Raw genomic sequence first — 23,193 nt, forward strand, 5'->3', positions numbered from 1 at the left:
AAGAGAGTGTAGTCCATTCTGTGACCAAGACGCTGCAAGCAGGGGTCAGTGAGGTGTGCCTCGCAGTCCGGCTGGAATCTTTTGGCAGTTCATATCCAGTGAAATCCGAGGTGCAAGCAGTGCATCCCTTGTTGTACGGTTGGAGTTGGCAGTAGAAGTCCATAATAATAGACTGAAGTGATGCAGACAGTGATGTATTTAATGGCTGGAATATTTGGTGCAGTATGCTGCTTGTGGATTGTTTTATTTAAAATGTATGTAGTGGCTTTTTATGAGATTTTCGTCCTTTGTTGTCTTTATGACTCACAGCAATGCTAAATTAAGGAATATAAAACTTCCATGGGTGTTTGTGTAGAGCTAATCACACATGTATAATGCGCACTTGCTAACTCCTTTTGAATGTTGACAGCTAATGATCTTTCCTTTCTTCTTTCATTTTTTCTTTCTTTCTTATTTTCTTTCCTTCCTTCTTATTTTCTTTCTTATTTTATTTCCTTCCTTCTTTCCTTCCTTCTTTCTTCTTTCCTTCTTTCTTTTTCTTTCATCTCTTTCTCTTTCTTTCCCTTTTTCTTCTTTCCTTCTTTCTTCTTTCCTTCTTTCTTATTTTCTTTCTTTCCTTCTTTCTTTTTCTTTCATCTCTTTCTCTTTCTTTCCTTTTTCTTCTTTCCTTCCTTCTTTCTTATTTTCTTTCTTTCCTTCTTTCTTTTTCTGTCATCTCTTTCTCTTTCTTTCCCTTTTTCCTCTTTCCTTCTTTCTCAATTCTTTTGTTCTTCTTTCTTTTCCTTTCCTTTTTCTTCTTGTTCTCTCTTTCTTTCTTATTCTTTCCTTCTTTCTTTATTTCCTTCTTTCTTATTTTCTTTTTTCTTTCTTTCTTATTTTCTTTCCTTCTTTCTTTCTTTTTATTTCTTTCCTTCTTTCTTTTTCTTTCATCTCTTTCTCTTTCTTTCCCTTTTTCTTCTTTCCTTCTTTCTCAATTCTTTTGTTCTTCTTTCTTTTCCTTTCCTTTTTCTTCTTGTTCTCTCCTTCTTTCTTATTCTTTCCTTCTTTCTTTATTTCCTTCTTTCTTTTTCTTTCATCTCTTTCTTTCCCTTTTTCTTCTTTATTTCTTTCTCAATTCTTTCATTCTTCTTTCTTTCTTTCTTCCTTTCTTTCCTGTTTTCTTGTTTCCTTCCTTGCTTTCTTTTAATTCTTCATAGGATGTGGAGACAGTTTGCAGGAGAGCAGTGGGAACTTGTCTTCTCCTGGTTTTCCGAATGGTTATTCAGCATATATGAACTGCATCTGGAGAATTTCAGTCACACCTGGAGAAAAGGTGAAGACACCAGAAGCTCTGATGAATCAGCTGAGTGAAACTGTTACAAAGGACGTATTTTGTGCCATTCAGTAAAAAGTGGTATTGGTCTCACATAGAGTTTCACAAAACTGATTCACAAATTCTTTGAGTCATCACTAAAATCCATTTTCAGATGTCTCGGTGTGGTATTTTACATGTTGTAATGCATATATTGAAATATTTAGTTAAATACAACTATATACTGTAACTGTTACTATTCTTTACTATTATAATTATATTAGAGTTATTTTAGTGTTTTTTTTAAGTATTTAATATTAATTTATATATACAAATTTGTCACCCTAACCGAGATCCTGATTTTATTTGTTCCAGATAAATAAAAATTGTAAGGCTTGTTTGATGAAAATATTCTGTCCTATGTTGTGTTATGATGTTTTATTCCCTAGATCATTCTGAACTTCACCTCTATGGATTTATACCGAAGTCATTTATGCTGGTACGATCATGTAGAGATCAGAGACGGATATTGGAGGAAAGCTCCATTGAAAGGTTTGAAAGAACCGTTGACACTTCAAATGAACAAAACATACAAATGAAAGTGAAGCTATGATGTTGAATTATTGTATTGTGCCTCTCTGTTCAGGTCGATTCTGTGGAGATAAATTACCTGAACCGATCATATCAACAGACAGTCGCTTGTGGATTGAGTTCCGCAGCAGCAGCAACTGGGTTGGAAAGGGCTTCTCTGCTGTTTATGAAGGTACTCTTAGTAGTGAGGTCCAAGAACTGACCAAACAACAATCAAATATTCTAAAATAAGTCATATTTGACATTTTTAACTGACATTAAAAAAAAATAAGTTTGGTGTGTTTTTGTTTCAGTTTTGAAATCATTAACTCTCAAACAATCGCTGCATCCTAATTTGCATACTTAAATGAACCATGTATTACATTGTTGATGGCAAATAATTTTTTTTGATGTAATAAGAACCCAATATTAAGATGCAGTACAATGACCCCATTTACATTCAATTAAGAAAACGGTTTATTCCAGGGTTTGTGCAGAAAGTGGCATTTCCTTATGTCATTTAAGGGGTTAAGAGAAACCAGTTTAACACACTTAGGTTCCTCTTGGAGAATGCGGCTCATGTGGCCATGTAAACACAGTGTTATTTTGATGGGTGTCGGAAGAGTGCGTGGAACAGATGTGAAAACTAACATCATAGGATGGAGCACAACGTTCAACATTTCTGGGAGTGCAATGCAAAAAGAGAAAATCGCATACACACTACAGTGGCAAGAAAAAGTATGTGAACCCTTTCTGATGCACCCCCATATTATGATGCTACCTCCACCATACTTCACCAGTAGGATGACTTGTTGGTATACGGTGCCCTTTATACTCCATATGTAGTGCTGCGTGTTCTTCCCAAACAATGCAGCAATGTTTTTGTTTGGAAAGCAGTGGCTTCCTTTGTGGCATCCTGCAATGGACACCATGCCCGTTTATTGTTTTCAGTATAGTAGACTCATGAACACAGATGTTAACTAGTCCCAATGATTCCTTTATTAAGTCTTTAGCTGTCACTCTAGGGTTATATTTGACATCACTGAACATTCTGCGGTGTGCCCTTTTAGGCATCTTGGCTGGACGGCCACTTCTAGGGAGAGTAGCCACAGTACTAAATCGTATCCATTTATAGACAATTTGTCTAACTGTGGACAGATGAATATCTAAGCTCTTCGAGAAAAATTTGTAACCATTTCCAGCTTTAAGCAAAGCAGTAATTCTTGATCGTAGGTCATCTGAGATCTCTTTTTTTGCTAGGCAAGGTCAACATCAGTAAAATAGAAAACTCAAAATGTTTAAGTGCTTTTTATAAGTCTAAGTAGCACTAACCCACACCTAAAAAAGATTGTGTTTGTTCATTATTTTAACTTAGATAACAATCAAACCAGATTTTAAGACAAATTTATGCAAATGCAGGTAATTCCAAATGGTTCACATACTTTTTCTTGCCTCTCTATAAGTTATACCAATTTATACACACCAAATTAAAGTATCAACTACTGTCCCTCACGTTCTTGTATGTGCGCTCAAGTATATTGGGGGAATCCCGCATTTTGACATAAGAGGAAACCCCACTGTTGCAGAGCAATTGTGCTGCAGGTCGTGATTGAAAGTTAAGGATACAAACACAGCAAATACTCTGGAATATCTGGAAATGAAGCCAAGCAACAGATAATAAAATAGTGAAGTCTTTCTTGAATGCCATATTTGTTATTTACACAAGTGTTGTGGGAAATTACGTTGCTGTGGAGAAAGCTGCTTACTGACTGAGCTGCATGTAAATGGGAGTTAAGAGAAAGCTGCGAACACTGTGCATGTAAACACATACACAGAGCGGTTTTCTAGCAACAAATGGATTTCTGGTGTCCATGTAAATGAGGCCAGTGTCATAAAATTGTCTTGAGACAGTTTTCAGATACCATTTGCTCTTGTGTGTAAATGCTAGGATATGGCTAAATTCAATAACTTTGTTTTTTTTACTTAAAAGTTAAATGAAAGATTTATGTGATCCCTAGCAACACCAAACAAAACTGAAAAATGTCCAGTTTTCAAAAAAGTTTTAAACATCCCTCTGTCTTCCATTAATCGAAAAACAGGTAACCTTGCCCGAGCTCACATTGATTGAGCCTATGTTAGTTTGTCCGGTCATGTCGGGGTACTAAAACAAGCCGATTACATTTTTGTTTGATGCCTCTATAGTGGCACCTTGAGCTTTTGATTAATTTGGGTAATGATATAGTACTATATAGGGTAACTACTCTATATATTATGAATAGTATGCAAATTAGGATGCAGCCAGTGAGATGCCAAACTGATAAAGCCATTGTGCAATCTTACAATCTAGGCTTTGTTATTCAGGCAGTAAGCAGACATTACGGGGTCACTGTCTGGGCTGAGAGGACTCCAAAATGTTGGAAAGTTCATTGTCAAATTCATTCATTATGAGTATTTTGCCCCTCAAACCTAGATCCATCCCTCATTGACATATGAATAACAGTGTTTCCATTAGGTGAACATTGCCGTTTCCAGATGTTTCTGTTGTAATACAATGTCCTTGCATATTTGTCTTGACTCTCAAACTCTACTTACTTTTTTGCTGAAAACATCTTAAACCAGCCTATGATGGTTTGCCAGTCTTGGCTGGTCTATCAGCCTGGGAAAGCTGGCCGGTTTTCTGGTTTTAGAGGGGTTTTGGCCACTTTTCAGCTGGATTCAGCATTTCAGAAGAGCAAACCAACTTATTCTGGTCTAATATGTGTTTTTCCAGCAGGGTTATGGTATATCAAGGTCAGTTTTACCAAAAAAAAAAGGATTGTGATGTTGAAGACGATGAAGACACTGTTGTCTTATTTCCTTGCAGCTATATGTGGTGGGGAAGTGAAGAAGGACAATGGTCAAATTCAGTCTCCAAACTACCCAGATGACTACAGACCCAACAAAGTGTGTGTGTGGAAGATTACAGTGGCTCAGGGCTACCATGTAGGCTTAACCTTCCAGTCTTTTGAGGTATGATTGAAAAGGTTATTACTGCTTTATAATCATGTAATTAATTGCTTATACACATATTATGTATATATCAGTGGAAAAAAAATGACTTCAAAGCGTAGTTTAGCTTCTGTCCCATTTGTCTGGCTGATTCCGATATGCCGTGTTGTTGTACTCGCCCTGAGTTTGGTTTAGATTGGCTGCTGTCGCTAGCCAGCTGGTGTAAATAAACACAAATCTGCCCATAATCCTTGCATTTGGAACAAAAGGCTTTTGTAGATCTGTTAGTTTAAATGAACAGGGAACATCATTCAGCGTCTGTGCCTATTCATTACCCCATTGCTTGCAGTCACAATTAGTTGCATATTTAAAAATGTTATGAGATAATTCATCAAAAAATACACATTCTGTCATCATTTACTAATCCTTGTGTCATTTCAAACACAAATGTTTATTTCGTGGAACATAAAAGCAGAATTTTTGAAGAATATTGTGGCCACTCCAACACAGTCTCATGGCAACTCGTAATAATTCATATGAGATGGCAAAATCACGTTCGATAACGTTGGACTTGGCTCATCATACAATAGTTTTGTTTGAGGAAGAGACAGAAATCGAAGCTCTTATTTACTCACAGTCTCCCGCTCTGCTGAAGCTCTCAAATATGGCGGTATTAGACTTTTGTCAATGAGATTGTGGTTTGACGTCAGTGTTGTTTGGTCATGAGACACATGAAAATCAATGGCTTCTGCCATCAATGGATTCCTTGCACAACTGCGTCTGCACTCTACGTAGTGCGGCTTAGGCGTTTCTGGGTAACAATGTTCAGCACACCTTAATGTGGAGATCTATTCATGGGAAGTCTAATTATTTGTACGTTTTAGGGTTATAAGTTGATTAAAACTATTTTTAACGTTATTGTGACTGATTTCGATTGTCTCTAAATATATTTTTCCCTTTATAAATGTGCACTTGGCTCTTGAATTTTGAAGACTATGTACACATTAATGTTAAGAATATTTCATCTCCTGTCTCTGTAAATATCTGGACTTTAAAATATTCTTCCAAACACTTATTTTAAGTGGAGTTTCGCAAACTAGGCAACTATGGCACATTGTAAATGCATATAACCGGAAACTAGAGAGCGGAAGTACGTTATGAAGCTCGGTGCAAGCAAGTCCATTGCGTTGCTGGTTTGTAGTCCATTTCAGAGCTTTGGTGTTAGTGAATAATGACTTAAATTTAGAATTAAAGGGGCATTGTTATTTTGAAGCTTGACAGCCTCCGTCCCCATTCCCTTTCATTATGGAAAAGAGTGTCGGGATATTCTTAAAAAAAATAATCTTTTGTGTTCCACAGAAAGAGAAGTGTAGAATATATGTATGGAGGAATTTAAAAATTTTTTGGTGAACAATACCTTTAATGTTATGTCTGGTACATTTCCTTTTTTACTGTAATCGTTTGTCTTTTCAATTGCAGATTGAGAGGCATGACAACTGTGCATACGACTACTTGGAAGTTCGTGATGGGAATTCGGAAAGCAGCCCTCTGCTGGGCAGATTCTGTGGTTATGACAAACCCGATGACATCAAATCCAGCTCCAACCAGATCTGGATGAAGTTTGTGTCTGACGGTTCTGTCAACAAGGCTGGATTTGCAGCTAATTTTTTCAAAGGTGGGATTTTGCTGTATGGTTGTTTGATATTTTTTTTTAATACTGTATATATTTATTATGGCTGTCTATCGGTTATTTTCACGGTGTTCCGATTAATTATTCGAATTAATAGCAATTAATCGCATACATAAATATTTGATGAGAAAGCCCCTCAAATAACAATAATTCAATATATAATTATTAAATAATTATAAATAGTTATATTTATATAAGTTTAAATTAAATATATATATTATACAAAAATAATAATACAGATAATTAAAATGCATTACATTATATTGGCACACAAATGAAGCATTAAAAAAGACAATAGAAAAAGTGGCTTTAGAATGCAATAAATTATATTTAAAATATATATATATATATATATATATATATATATATATATATATATATATATATATATATATATATATATATAATTTTTCTTCATATTATTGAACATAAGCCAATCATTGGCCTACAGGTCAAAGCAATCCATTTATCAACTGAATTTGTAAATAAGTCAGAGATTTATCATAAGGGCTTGTCTAAGGAGATGTCAATGTACACCTGCATCAGACGGATGCTTTTGGAGCATCTCGGTTGTGTTGCGTCATAAACGTAGCATTTTTAGGTCGTTATGTCAAGTTAAATGAAGTTTGAAACATAGAAATACATGTCTTGTGATCCCTGCCTTCGGATTTGCACTCCATCAAGCTGTTTGAATGTAAGAACATGTTCTCATCTTGTGTTTTCTGCTCTCGGTAAGTGTGGTTTGTTCTCTGGATAAGCTGCACGTTGCCTATACAGCAAGTTTTGCTTACTGCCCCCTGGAAAAACAGGTGGTACTCCATGCTTGACTTGCTCAGTTGGAAGGAATATTCCTTATTATGGTCCAGTGACATGATTAATTGTGTTTTTTAATGCATTATTTTTTATATAATGAATCACTCTTTAAATCGACAGCCCTAATATTGATATATATCTTTGGAATTTTTAGAAGGGTTATGATTGAACAAAATTATTTTAAAAATTCCATTACTAGTAATCAGAAACAGCTGAAAAAGTGCATTGGTGAAAAATGGCAGGAAACCGAAGCTCTTTATTATTAGTATCTAATATCAGCCAAATCCAAAATAATAATAAAATTAAATAGCTAATATTTGCTGATACCAATATAGTAACCAATATATAGTGCATCCGTAGTAAAATTCAATTAAAAACCAATTTCATTCTTACATGTATATGTTGTTTTATTTTTTCATTATTATTTGAGTGAAATAGCTCTTTCAATGGTTCTTCCACGGTGCTTTGAGACCACGTAATTAATTGAGGTCTGATGCTCTTGTTGTTGCAGAAATGGATGAGTGCTCTAGACCTGACAATGGTCGCTGTGAGCAGCGCTGTGTCAACACGCTTGGTAGTTACAAGTGCGCTTGTGACCCTGGTTACTGAGCTGGCCGCGGACAAACGGAGCTGCGAAGGTGAGTATGTGAATGGATGCATTGCTGGACACAGGCCAGATCCATACATAAAACGTTTTCAGTGGTAACAACACATGAAAAGTCTAGTTTAAAGAAGTGCTCAGCTTTATGGCACAAAAAGATCTGTTTTCATATTTCAGGATCTTAGGGAGACATATTAAGAGAACTTGTGATATATATATATATATATATACGTATATACTCTTGCTTGCTCTCTTGACATACCACCAACATCTGTGTTGTGCTTTTGGCTTGGGGCTGCCAACAGGTTATGAGCATTTCCCTCACATTGACATCACGCTTGCCAGGGTTTCCTCACCCTCCATACAGCAACTACAAAGAGATGTCTGTTTTCTGAAATAATTGTTGGTACTTTTTCAGAGCCAAGGTCCCTTTAAGGCAAGTCGGTTCACTGTGCGACCATTTGGTATATGGGGAAAGACAGAAATCTCCAAAATTTCGTTTTAAGTTTCAGTAACATTTTGAATCTCAGTTGCCTCTGCGTCTGAGACCGTCAACCCATGCATCTTATCATGTGGCTTGTTGAGCGTGTTGCCACAGAGACATAGCGCACGTGGAGGCCCACGCCATCCACTGCGGCATCTACGCACAATTCACCTCGTGCCCCACTGAGAGAGAACCACATTATAGCGACAACGAGGAAGTTACCCCATGTGACTCTACCCTCACTAGCAACCAGGCCAATTTGTTTGCTTAGGAGACCTGGCTGGAGTCACTCAGCACGCCCTGGGATTCGAACTCTCGAACTCGCGAACTCCAGGGGTGGTACCCAGCGTCTTTTACCACTGAGCTACCCAGGCCCCCCCGTCTAGATGTCTAATGCTAGGAAACATGTCTGATCAGGATCAAGTGAACCCGAAACAAGCCTAATTATACAGAGCTTCCATAAAGCCGAAGTTTGTAATTTTCTGCGCCGCTAGCGACAACAAACGGAATTGCAAAAATAATCGCTGTTTTCAAACAGATTCCAGAATACTCCTCCGTTGCCTATTGGTTGAACAAACAGATAGTCCTGCCCAAAACTCTTGCTAATGTTGCTGTGTTGGGCAAACAAGCAAAGGAATGTTTTGATAGCGCCACAGTGCTACATTTTTAGGTGAAATCAACCTACTAAACGGCTTACTAACAGTTGACTCTTCATATTAAGATGGGATATGAAAATTACATCAGTTTAAGACCAAATTATAAACTAGTTCTTTAAGCAACCCCCTTACTAGTCGATTTAGAAAATATGTTGTTGTGCATATATTAACTTCTAGAGTAAATCTGACTCAATAAAAAAGGCAATTGGCGATCTCCCATTCCCTTTTGTACAATTGGCCTGTCTCTATCATGTCTTCCAGGCAAAGGAAAGAAATATACAGTGAAAGTTTTGTGTCAAAGCATTGATTTCTTGTTAGAACTTAGATAAAGTGTTGAATAACAGCTAATGTCTCTTATTATGGTCTAGAGTCTAGGTTTAATATCTGGAAACGTGAGGCAGTTGCATGAACAGCACGTACCCTGCAGCTGCTATATTGAGCAAAAATCTGTTTGTGTTCAGACATGCACTGAGATGACTCAATGGCAAAATTGTGACAGACTGGAGTGCTTGCAAAATTATTCTCCATTAGATAAAAGGAGTGGTGCTGGCGTAGTGGCTAAAGCACAGGGCTTTTAATCAGAAGGTCACAGGTTCTAACCCCACGGCCACCACCATTGTGTCCTTGAGCAAGGTTGTTCCGGGGGGATTGTCCCTGTAATAATTGCACTGTAAGTCGCTTTGGATAAAAGTGTCTGCCAAATGCATAAATGTAAATGTAAAAGAAAGACTTGCCAAACACACCTTCCCAATGGCTGTAAAATCAGCAGTAAATCAGACATTATGATAGTGACTGTGTCTCTCATTCTCAAGGAAACAAATTAATGGCCGACAGTCCAGTGCAAATAGACAAAGATAGTTTTTACATGTACACAAATCTGAAACTTCAATGCATTGGCTGTCAAAAGGCATTTAAGTAGCATGGTGGTAACCATGGATACGGTCCTCCCCAAGCACATGTGTTTAGTTTGAAATCGCTATAGGTGATACGTTGGTTAATTTGGATCATACTGCACCAGACCAAACTCCTCTACCTGATATACTCCAGCCACAACATTAAACCACCTGCCTAATATTGTGTAGGTCCCCCTCATGCCGTCAAAACAGCACCAACCTGCATCTCAGAATAGCATTCTGATTTTATATTCTTCTCATCATAATTGTATAGAGTGGTTATCTGAGTTACTGTAGACTTTGTCAGTTCGAACCAGTCTGACCATTCTCTATTGACTCCTCTCATCAACAAGGCGTTCCAGTCCACAGAACTGGCACTCACTTGGTGTTTTTTGTTTTGGGAACCATTCTGAGTAAATTCTAGAGACTGTTGTGTGTGAAAATTCCAGGAGATCAGCAGTTACAGAAATACTCAAACCAGCCTGCCTGGCACCAACAACCATCCATGTGATTATCTAATCAGCCAATCATGTGGCAGCAGTTGCAGTATATAAATCATGCATATACAGGTCAGGAGTTCAGTTAATGTTCACATGAACCATCAGAATGGGAAATTGATTTGATCTCAGAAACTTGGACGTGGCATGATTGTTGGTGCCAGATGGGCTGGTTTGAAAATTTCTGTAACTACTATTGGTAAGGATTAGACTATTGTCTATTGAATACTGTGGATCACAAATCATTATACTTTCACCATAAACATCATTTGTCTTATTGTTTTTCCCATTTTCTTTTCATAATAGCTGCCTGTGGTGGTTTCATCACCAAGCTTAATGGATCCATCACCAGTCCGGGCTGGCCCAAGGAGTATCCACCCAACAAGAACTGCATCTGGCAGCTGGTGGCCCCCACACAGTACCGCATCACCCTTCTCTTCGATGTCTTCGAGACTGAGGGCAATGATGTAAGCACTAGGTTTTTGCCTGAGCTTGTGGTGGGTTTGTCTGGTTCATTTTAGCTGAATCAGTGTAAATCACTGCAGGGCTTTAGGGACTGACATCTCCAAATTACATTCATGTTTTTTCACTTGTACAGTGCTGATTGCTTATGGCACTGTTGCCCAGTACAGTTCAAATGATGAATGAACTGGCGACATATTTTTTTGGTAACCTTGTTAGTGTGTCTATTAAGATGAAGCTGTTTTCTGCTTTCATTTGTATTTATTAGCTCTTAAAAAATCCATTTATATTTGCTCTATGTTGTTGTTTGCTTAATGACTACAACAAAGGCTAGTATCTGTCTTTCTTGACTATCCTTTAATATTCATCATCCTTAATAATACGAAGCGAGTTTCCATGCCCTTTTTGAAGCATTTGCAATACATTGTTATGTAGGTTGTTTCCATCACTTCAATAGTACCAGTTTGATCATTTTTTTTTTTTTTTACTGAACACGTTCTTTTTTGTGCTGTAGACTTACATTTTTAAGTGCATAACTGTCTGTCAAAAATAGAGTCTATCTTGTAACAAATGCTTTAGGCCTGCCTACTGGCCTGCAGGAAGTTTTTTAGTTTTTTTTGTTTTAATATTCCTAACTGCAGTATTGACCAAAACAAAATAGGTATCATTTTAAAGCTTAGTAGCTGTACTTTACAATGCATGTAGGCTTTATGACCAAAACTGAACAAGTGCTTTGAAATTTACAGACAACTCAGAAGTATTCCGTTTTGATAATTGATTAAGAAATTGCACTGCACATATTATTTTAATCGGTAAAAACATCAAACTGATCAAATAGCCATGTGTCATATGTCGTTGGAAAGCTCTCAAATGTAGAATACAAGTAGCTCATATTTTCTACCATTACTTAGAGGAGGTGATTATCTTAAAACAAGCCCACACACAATGTAATCGGATGCATATATAATTCAATAATCCACACGAAGCACAATGTGCACACAGCACATAATGTGCTTTCTGGCTTACATTAGCTTTCCTGTAAAAGATGATTTTATAGGAAATTATGTAGTACATTGTACAGCTTCATGGAACGCTAAACTATTTGTATTAGGATTCAGATCGCTGCAACCAGAGGTGGAAGTTATCCAAATATGGGCTTAGATGATCGTTCACTCTAATTACATGTGGCAACCAGAAAATGGCAGCAAGTAATTGACACATACACAATGATGGCTCAAATGACACAGAATGAAACTGAATGAGATCTTGTTACTCATGCTTGCATGCTTTGGAAAGAGAGCATATCTTTAGTCATTGTTGTATTTGCATGTGTTTTGACACAACTAGTTTTCATGTACAGTTATTGTGTTTTTTGTTTTTTTCTATCATCGATAGTCACGTTTAGGTGACATGATTGGGAACAAAACAACGTTTTTCAGAGCTACTTTATTTACACCCTGAGATATGTTATGTCAAATCATTTTTTTTATTATTATTATTTTTACAGAAGTTTCTTAGGCTGAGAGTCTCGGGATTGATCATAATCTATATAATTTTTTCTTTACAATAATACCAAACACTTGACACTCCTTTTTTAAAATAAGTTATAAGCCTTTAAGTTTGTGTATGCCACTGAAACAGGAAATATTTAAAAACACGTTCAGAGCTTAAAGGGTTAACTTAATTTTGTGTAACAGCAGCTCAAGATGGTGCCGCGGATAGCTGCTTCGGTGTGGAGCTCTGTAGCGTTTTTGTTACTTTTGTTTGTTTGTCATGTTTTTATGTCACTCCCAATCAGTTTTACCAGGGATGAACTGCTGAATATTCGGCAGAGCAAACCTTATAATTATTCAAGCGTTTTATTTGACATCTTAGTTGGATGTGCAGCGGTGTTCTACAAGTGCGTCAAGTGCCGAAAAAGAGGGAAGCGCGCCGTTGTGATTGTGAAGCTTCGTCAACACGGCATTAGGACTCCCGCTCCCTTGCCAACAAAACGGATGAACTGCTTCTGCTCACTCAAACAAATAAGGACTTTTCAAACTGCGCTGCTCTGTGTTTCACAGAAACCTGGCTGAATGAAGCCATCCCGGACAGCTTGCTTCATCTGCTGTGCTTTTCAGTGTGGATCACTTTGCTGAATTATTGGGAAAACGAGAGATGGTGAAACATGCTTTTAAATCAGTAATAGTTGGTGCACATATGTAACAGCATTGAAGAAGATGTGCTGCTCCTAAATTTGAAGCACTCTTCATCCACTGTAAGCCTTTCCACTTGCTGCGGGAGTTTTCCTTGTTTATTCTGGTGAGTGTTTACATCTCGCCACAAGCATGTGTGAATGCAGTGCTGCAACAGCTGGTTGATCACATCACAGACACGGAGCAACAACACCCAGACTCTCTTATCATAGCATCTCAGATTTTAATAAAGCTAACCTCACCTGTGAACTGCCAAAATACAAACAACACATCACATGCCCCACCAGAGTAAGAAATATACCGGACCAATGCAACACCACTACAGGATGCATATAGCTCTGTCCCACGTGCAGCTTTAGGACTCTCTGATCACTGTCTGGTTAATCTTCTCCAAAACTACAAGCAAAAACTAAAATCAGCTAATCCTGTAGTAAGGACTGTAAATAATCGTTCAATAACGATAAACTTGGTTATGCCAAAGAGGATGCTTACAGAAGTGGGGATAAAATATTGCACAACAAGGCCAGAAACACACTGACTAAGGAAATTAGAGTGACTTCACACAGATCTTTAATAGATCACTGGAGCAGTATGAAGTTCCCTGCTGCTTCAAATGTTCCACCACCATTCCAGGCCCCCACCCCCAAAAAAATAATGACTACATAATGACTACACACCTGCCGCTCTCATGTCTGTGGTCATGCAGTCATTTCAGAGACTGGTTTTGGCCTACCTGAAGGACATAACTAGACCCCCTTCAGACCCCCTTCAGTTTTCTTACCGAGCAAACAGGTCTGTGGATGAATACCTCGACAGACCTGGGACTTATGCAAGGATGCTATGTGTGGACTTCAGTTCAGCCTTCAATACCATGTGCCAACCACAATCTTTCTGTGGATCAATAGCTTTCTGACTGATAGCCAGCAGCTAATGATACTGGGAAAAAATCACATCCGGGACTCACTATTAGCACTGGTACTCCTCAGGGATGTGTTCTCTCTTCCCTGTACATGAATGACTGCACTGCAAATGACCCCTCTGTCAAGTTCCTGAAGTTTGCAGATGACACCATGGTCATTGACCTCATCATGACGGTGACGAGTCTGCATACAGATAGGAGGTTGAACAGCTGGTACGGTCAAAACAACCTTGAGCTGAACACACTGAAATCAGTGGAGATGAAAGTGGACTTTAGGAGAAATCCACTCCCTCTTTGAACTGTTGCCCTCTGGCTGGTACTACAGAGCATTCAGCGCCAGGACATCCAGGCACAAGAACAGTTTTTACCATCAGGCCATTTTCCACATGAACAATTAAACTGCCTTCAGGACTCCCATAGTGTATTAATGCATAAATATGTAATGTACATACAGTATGTAAATTCACTCATATTTAATTTAATAACTGTACATATGCCTACATTGCACATATATTACCAATTGCACATGTACATACGCCATTCTATGTTATATGTTATTATTTTATTTATTTATAAAAAAAATGGTATGTCTATTTATACTCCTGCCTTGTATTATATTCTGTGTCATTCTGATTGTGATTCTGAAATAAGACAGAATTGTAAAATAAATGAATGCAGTAATCATGAATATTTAATCAGCATTTTACAACCGCTATTAGTCTGTCGAATTAGAGAATTTACCAAGCTGCAGGTTTTTCTGAGCATTTAATAGATTGTCTTCCCATTACACAACCTCATATAATTGCTTGGTAATTAAATTACCTGTCAGTTAATGTACTGGCACTGGTTTAATAGTGAAAGGCCCTTAGCATCATTCATTGCCTTGCCAACATTCGTTCCGAGAAACTATAACTTGTATTGAATGTGCACCATTATTACTGAAAGTTCTGCCAAGATTTGAATTGTGTTGCGATAAACCGAAATGAGATGATGTACTTGTTCATCCTGAAAGCTTTGAGCATTAATGGAACATTTTGAAAATGCTATTAGCTACTCAAATGAAAGTTCCATTCAGTTTCCTATTAAAACAATGGTCTTTATCCCTCTCTGTTTTTTTTTTTTTTGCATATTAGACTACAATTATTTTTTTGTCAAAAACAGAAGTTGATAGAACTTTCCTTTAACTAGCTTAACCAGCAAAGCAACCTTGATCCACCCAGATTTACCAGGAAGATTATGCTGGTTGACTGGCATTACCAATTAAACATGGCTAGACCAGAACCAAACAAGTACTAACCACCATAAACCAGCACTAACCAGCATAACTGCTGAAAACAAAAAGCCTGTTTAGACGTGTCTGGTTTGCTGATGTTTGAGGTAGGTTTGGGACACTTTTCACCTGGTCAGGCTGGAAGACCAGCTGACCGATCAAGTAAACCAGCTGAACATCAGCTAGGCCAGGCTGGGAGAGCAGCTAGACCAGCTCAGGCCACTTTCATCTGCTTTAGCAGGGTTATAAATTGATGCTAGGCTTATCTGGTCTTTTCAGAATGGTATATACATATATAGTTGAGGCTGCTCTAGATTCTGGCCTATGACTCAGGTTTACTCTATTCTGTGTAGGTGTGCAAGTATGACTTTGTTGAGGTAAGGAGCGGTCTGTCTGCGGACTCCAGGCTGCACGGAAAGTTCTGTGGTGCTGAGAAACCAGAGGCCATCACCTCGCAATACAACAACATGCGAATTGAGTTCAAATCTGACAACACTGTCTCCAAGAAGGGCTTCAAGGCCCAGTTCTTCTCAGGTGAGTGTGTGCATGATTAATTGTGTTTCGAGTCAGAGCGAGGACGATGTGTGTGTGTGTGTGTGTGTGTGTGTGTGTGTGTGTGTGTGTGTGTGTGTGTGTGTGTGTGTGTGTTTAACTGAGATTTGGTGCTGTCTCTTCACAGATAAAGATGAGTGCTCAAAGGAGAATGGCGGATGTCAACATGAATGTGTGAACACGTTTGGCAGCTACAGTTGCCAGTGCAGAAGTGGCTTCATACTGCACGAGAATAAACATGACTGCAAGGAGGGTAAGAAACACATGCTCATATTGAAATAGGCTGCATGTTTTACCTTGGTTATGGGGTTAATAATGTTAATTCCATTACTGGAGGGCCACTGTTCTGCAGAGGTAAGTTCTAACCCTGCTCAAAGCTGTTTTTTAGGTGTCTTCTGTGGAGCTCAAAAGAGATGTTTTGAAGAATGTACATGTTGCTTTTTCCATACAATGACACTTCATATTGACCACAGCAGCCCAGCTTCAAAAATGACAAAACTACCTTTTAAATCCCCATACAAATCGTCCATACAACTCTTGCAGTGTATTCCAAGTCTTCTGGAGCCATACAATAACTTCAAATGAACAAACTGAAATAAAAAATGTTAATAGCAACATTTTTTCCCTCCATAGCTCTTGAAAGTCATTCTCCATTCTGCATATTCAAACTGGTGTGTGTTATGACCTGTGACGGTATAGGATGAGACGGGTCACTGGTATACTTATAAAGTCCCTCCTTATAGTTAAAAGAGCCAATTGCATTTTTGATAGCGACATTACCTGTGTGTTTACTCGAGAACATGCATAAGCTGGAAACATATTGTGTTTTTTAGTATGATTTGAGCTAAAGAAGCACAATTTATGATACCATTACTATCACATTTTATTGCCAACTTAAAAGTATAGATAGTTGATCAAATCTATGAGTTGATCTTTGAACATGGGTTAAAGGAATGTTCTGGGTTCAATAAAAGTTAAGCTCAATCGAATGCATCAATAAATAAGCATCAATAATCAAAACAGATCAATATTGAAGTCCTTTTTACTATTAAACTCCACTTTCAAAGAGTTCTTCTTCTTTTGTTTTTCTGATTCACATTCTTCGTGCATATCGCCACCTACTGGGCTAGCAGGAGAATTTATATAAAAAAGGATTGAATATTGATCTGTTTCTCACTAGGGTTGTGCCGATGGACGATATCATCGTCCATCGTGATGGTTGACCAACATCACGATGTAGAGCCACCATCGTGATGCCACGGCCCCTTTTGCGAGTCTTGCTAGTGTGACTCACTAATCCTAGTCTCTTCTAACCTAAAAACTTTGCAGGGATTGCTCTGTAAATTAAATTGAGAATATAACTAATGCATATATGCTATTTTAAATACTGTAGTATATGCCAGAGACGTGACGTGTTAGTCTGTGAAAATACCGTGTCAGGCAGTTACACAAATATTGATCTTGACATTGTTAGCTTCTTGTCTTTTTTTTACATGTCTTACACTGTGTACATTTAGATTAAAATATTTTATGTTGAAGGCTACAAGAAAATAGCCTTTATGAATTAATTATTAGTAGTTGTAGTGTCTCAGAAAATCTTGCTCATTGTCACATAGCTCTTGGCAGTTTAAGATAAACCCAGACCAGCGAACGTCAAATAACTTTTGTCTGGTTAATACTTTTAAAGAAAAATTTCCTTGGCCATAAATCCATAATGTCAAATCAAATGAAAGAAACACGGTGAATATGAATAACACACATTTATTAAAACATAGAAGAACAAGAAATAAAGAACAAGAAAACGGGAACAACACTCCGACCGAAACTCGGCATTAACATTTCACTTATAATTAGCAGCACAATTAACTTCAGCACAGGCTACAAAATAAATTATGTTATTGAAATATTGTAAAGTGGTCATATGAACTACACAAATGAACGTTTAAAAAAATAATAAACGTTCAATACAAAATCGAATAGCTCCGCAACGGATGGCGAAAAATGCGTAAAGAAGTCTACTATCTTTCACCATAGACCATGTTTAAATTTCGATGTTTCTGGCCAGAAATACCAACATATTGACTTTATCTGGTTTTAATAAGCTGCGGATTGGAGTAACTACACTACCCGCTGTGCTGAAGACCCGCTCTGATGGAGTACTGGTAGCACACAGATATTTCCGTGCTAATCTTGCAATGAACGGAAACCTTTTGTCGTTCGTTTTCCACCAAGTCAGCGGATCCTCTTCCCCATCAATGGCCATTTCCTGCAGGTACATGGTCATTTCTGCCTCGACCTTTTGCTCATCAGTGAGCGTGGCTGTGGCTGCTCTCTTCGCAAGAAGGCTGCCCAAAGACGACTTTTTTTCTTAGGCGCAATATATTAAAAAGCCCGGATGAGTAGGCTACTAATTAGTTGGGCTAGTAAAATAACGAAATTATAGTTTTTCAGTAGAAAAAAATATCTATGTAAAGAGATATATTAAAATAAAAAGTGCTTAAAAGTGCACAACTCTTCTTAAGTGGAAGAAATATTTTTCCCCTTACGTGCAACCTATTGGAAAGCCGGATGAGTCAGTTGGGATAGTAAAATAACGAAATTATAGTTTTTAAGTGGAAAATAGTATTTATGTAAAGAGATGTATTAAAATAAAAAGTGCACAACTCTTCTTAAGTGAAAGCTAAGAAGAAAATGCTTCACGTGTCGTGCAACCTACTGATAAAGCGCCGACGAGTCGTTAGTTGGGTTAGTAAAATAACGAAATTATAATTTGTCATATCATTTTTGAAAATTATATGAAATTATATAACCCCCCCCCCGCCCCGCCCCACCGACGATATCATCGTCCATCGCGATGTTTTACTGTCAACATCGTCAACTGCCAATTTAGGGGACATCGCCCAACCCTATTTCTCACCCACACATATCATATCGCTTCTGAAGATATGGTGTAGAGCGGAGGAGGGCGGGGCCAGGCTGGAACAAGGCATGCCCGGTCCCCAATCAGCCTGTTGGGGGCGCGCAAGGTATAAAGGCGGCCAGTGACGACTGTTCGAGAGAGAGAGAGAATTACAGGCAGCTGCTCTGTGTTTTTGTTTGTGTGTTTTTAGTTTATTTCTTCATTAAACTATTATTTATATTGTCAAGTCGGTTCTCGCCTCCTTCTTTCCATTGAACTGCTTTACATTGGCCTGATTGGGGACCAGCCCGGCCCCGCCCTCATCCGCTCTACATATAGATTTAACTACTTTTGGACTCCATAGACTTGCATTCACAGAAGAAAGAAGGTCTTGCGGGTCTGGGATGAGAGTGAGAAAGTGGGTAAATGAAAATAGAACTTGGCTGCCAAATACTGGAGATGGAAAAAAGTGTTGAAATTTCAGACGGTGACATAATCCTTTGGAAATTGGTTTAGATATTTTTTTTTTAGCTGTTTCATGAAATCCTGCCGAATTACCTGTGTGTCTGGAGGGTCATTGTGCAGACTGCTGCTGTCTGAGTACATTTCAGCAGTCTGATTGTATTATATCAGCCATTAGCTCAAGACTGCTCAAAAATCTTCTCCATCGATTCCTGCTCACTGACACTAACTGGTGTTTGGATATTTTTAGAAAATGCCTTCTTGCTGTGTGCAGAATTAGAAAGATACAGAGAAAATGAGAGAGAAAGTGTATGACACAACTACAGTAAACTTTATCTAAACAGTTGTGCAAGTTTTATGCATAATATTTCAGCATAAAAACCTGCGTCTTATTCACTAATTACCAAAAAATCAGTTAAACAAGACGCTAACCAGCACAGTTATTATTGTTATTGTTAATTAGTATCATATTTTTCAGTGCAAACACACCTGCTGTCTACGTTAATAAGGCTTATTATAGGTTGCACCTTATCAGCACTAAATTTGAAACCTGATTTGCATAATTCTTTAAGTGAACCTGGTGCTAAAACAACACTATCAGCAGGTGCAATTCATTCTCAGTACATTTCCTCTCTCGTTGTTTGGAGTTGTGATGAGCAAGAGGGTGAATTAATATTTGTGTGTGCTTTCGAGTGTTGGAAGTCACATGTTATTGATCGTCAGAGGTGTCTCTTGCAGCCGGCTGTGATCACGCTGTGAACAGTGTGAGCGGGACCATCACCAGCCCCAACTGGCCAGATAAATACCCCAGTAAGAAGGCCTGCACCTGGGCCCTCTCTACCACTCCAGGACATCGGATCAAAATAGTATGTAATACCCACTTAGTACAATATCACTTCCTTCATAATTACTAAGTAAGGAATACTATATAGTCAGCCGGTCATTAGTGCAGTATAAAGCCTGACAGGGTGATCAGGATGCTGACGCAAATTGGAAAGATTACCAAAAAGGGGTTTATTTTGGCTGTACATTATCCTTCTTAATACATGACTACTTAACAAAAACAAAGGAATGGACTTCTGATATTGATTTGAGTTTAAATAATTCACTTTAGTGATCCAACAACAATATGAGAAACATGAAACTTGCTATTTAGGAATCGGTTGCCTGTGAGAGCAGTTACAGTGTTTTGCCGTCATTATATAAAGATATCTGACTGCGGAATGTCACAAATGACCAGTCAAAAACCGAGTAATAAAAATCATACTTGCATACTTGTGCACATATATTTTCTCCATATCATAGTGTATTTTCTTCCTTAACACATAGATGTATCATGACTGGACTAGAAAAAGTCCAGTTCCTGACAACGCTCTGTTCCAAAACCTAGTGAGCTGCCTTGACAGCCTTTTGCAAGCATCAGAGCCACTGTCCTGATGCAAAGGTTGCTCTAAACAGTAGGTAGCAAAGCTATGCTGCCTTCAAAGGCACCTCATTTGACTAAACTCTGGTGTTGCATGTATCCTTTACAAAGAAGTCAATCCCAGGGCTCAGTTAGTTAAAAATGTCTGTTATAAATATTCCAATATTTAATTCAGTTCTGAAAAGTTTCTATTTCACCCAATATTTGTGTGTGCAATGTATTTTCTATGCTTGTGTTATGCTTGAGTAACGAGGCAGACGAGGAAATGCGGATCCAAACGCAGCTTGAACTTTATTAGACGAACCAAAACAGGAAAACACAAAGGAACAACCCACGATGGGGAAATTAAACATAAAATAGTAAACTACACACGACGTGAGCAAAACAGGGGACTCGAGGAGGAAACACACACCGGGTTGACATCAAACAACGATCGACAAAGACTGAACAAAGACACGGGGTATAAATACACAAACAAGGGAAAAAGGGGCCAATGAACGAACAGAACTCAAACAAGATAAACAGGTGATTAACAGAAGCAAACGGCAAACTAATGAGGGCAGGTGAAAACAATAACAGGGAACACGAACGCTAACAGAGGACTATGGAGTTACATAAGGGACTAAAGTGAAAACTAAGAAGTGCAAAAGTGACAAGATGGAAAACAAGAGGGCAACAGTGAAACAAGACAGGGTAACCATAACAGAGCCCCCCCCTAAAGGATCGGCTTCCAGACGATCCTTAACAACAAATAACAAAAGACAAAAACCCACAAGAACAACATGAGGGCACCAGGGGCAAACAAACAGTACAAGTGGGCACATGGGCAGACAGGCAGACCAGGGGGGCACACTGGGCAGGCAGGAAGTCCGGGGGGGCACAGAGGGCAAGACAGGCAGGTCCGGGAGGTGCCAGGTGCAGACAGGAAGTCCGGGGGGGAAATGAGACAGTCCACAAGGGCACGAATGAAGGTGAGACAGTCCACGGGGGCACAAGTGGAGATGAGAGTTAGGGGGCCAGGGAGGTATCGACCGGGCAGGGACAGGTTTTGATGGTCTGGGAGCTGGCCACCGGGCAAGGACAGGTTTGGGGAACCTGGGAGGAGGCCACTGGACGGGGACTGGGTCAGGAGGCCAGGAGGGAGGACTCAGGACAGGAGCAGGGTCAGGAGGCCTGGGTGGAGGCCACAGGTCAGGGACTGGATCAGGGGGCCTGGGGAGAGGCCACGGGACTGGGGCTGGGTCAGGAGGTCTGGGGAGAAGCCACAGGACAGGGACTGGGTCAGGGGGCCTGGGAGGAGGCCACAGGACGGGAACAGGGTCAGAAGCCCCGGGAGGAGGCCACAAGACAGAGACCGGGTCAGGAGGCCTGGGAGGAGGCCACAGGATAGAGGCCGACTTTGGTGGCCTGGGAGGCGGTCGTGGGCCAAGGGCAGGTTCAGGGGACCTGGGAGATGACCACAGGACAGAGGCCGGTTTTGGTGGCCTAGGAGATGGAGTGGCCACAGGGGAGGCCGGCGGAGCCGCGTGAGGCGGAGCCAAGGAGGACCTCTGAGGCGGTGCCGAGGGAGGTGATGGCTCAGAAGGCCCAGAAGGCGGAGCTGAGGGAGGCTCAGGAGGTGGAACCGAAGGAGGCTCAGGAGGAGGAGCCGGGGTAGGCGGCGCCGTGGGAGGCTCTAGGAGCGGAGACCAGGAAGACTCTGGAGTCTCTGGGGACAGAGACGTAGGAGGCTCTGAGGGTGGAGCCGTCGAAGGCTTGAGTGGCTTGAGAAGCGGTGCCGGAGGAGGCTCGGGAGGCGGAGCCATAGGAGGCTCGGGAGGCTCTGAGGGCAGAGCCGTCGAAGGCTTGAGTGGCTCGAGCGGCGGAGCCATAGGAGGCTCGGGAGGCTCGGCGGGCGGTGCCGTCGAAGGCTTGAGTGGCTCGAGTGGCGGAGCCGTAGGAGGCTCGGGAGGCTCTGAGGGCGGAGCCGTCGAAGGCTTGAGTGGATTGAGAGGCGGAGCCATAGGAGGCTCTGGAGGCGGAGCCGCAGGAGGCCCCGGGGGCGGAGCTGCAGGAGGCTCGAGAGGCGGAGCTGCAGGAGGCTCGGGAGGCTCTGGGGACGGAGCCCTGGAAGGCTCGAGAGGCGGAGCCCTGGGTGGCTCGAGAGGCCTGGAAGGCGGAGCCCTGGAAGGCTCGAGAGGTTCGAGAGGCGGAGCCCTGGTAGGCTCGAGAGGCTTGAGAGACGGAGCCCTGGAAGACTCGAGAGACTTGAGAGGCGGAGTCCTGGGAGGCTCGAGAGGCTTGAGGGGCGGAGCCCTGGCAGGCTCGAGAGGCTTGAGGGGCGGAGCCCTGGCAGGCTCGAGAGGCTTGAGAGGCGGAGCTCTGGGAAGCTTGGGAGGCTTGAGAGACGGAGCCCTGGAAGACTCGAGAGACTTGAGAGGCGGAGCCCTGGAAGGCTCGAGGGGCTTGAGGGGCGGAGCCCTGGTAAGATCGGAGGGCGGAGCTCTGGAAAGCTCGGGAAACTCGGATGGCGGAGCTCTGGAAAGCTC

At 40.3% G+C, this 23,193-nt stretch overlaps 1 protein-coding gene across 1 annotated transcript in view; it reads left to right on the plus strand.

The window, feature by feature from the left end:
• The window catches only part of LOC127620823 (bone morphogenetic protein 1-like), a 118,220-nt gene that overhangs the window by 70,398 nt on the left and 24,629 nt on the right, over window positions 1-23,193 (plus strand). Inside the window, 11 exon segments of the mRNA XM_052094078.1 lie at window positions 1,197-1,312; window positions 1,741-1,843; window positions 1,938-2,054; window positions 4,725-4,870; window positions 6,329-6,524; window positions 7,864-7,958; window positions 7,960-7,990; window positions 10,790-10,950; window positions 15,683-15,863; window positions 16,009-16,134; window positions 19,981-20,108. Coding sequence (XP_051950038.1) covers window positions 1,197-1,312; window positions 1,741-1,843; window positions 1,938-2,054; window positions 4,725-4,870; window positions 6,329-6,524; window positions 7,864-7,958; window positions 7,960-7,990; window positions 10,790-10,950; window positions 15,683-15,863; window positions 16,009-16,134; window positions 19,981-20,108 — 1,400 coding nt within the window.

The sequence above is a fragment of the Xyrauchen texanus genome, chromosome 27 (assembly GCF_025860055.1).
Source record: "Xyrauchen texanus isolate HMW12.3.18 chromosome 27, RBS_HiC_50CHRs, whole genome shotgun sequence".
In the NCBI taxonomy this organism is placed as follows: Eukaryota; Metazoa; Chordata; class Actinopteri; order Cypriniformes; family Catostomidae; genus Xyrauchen; species Xyrauchen texanus.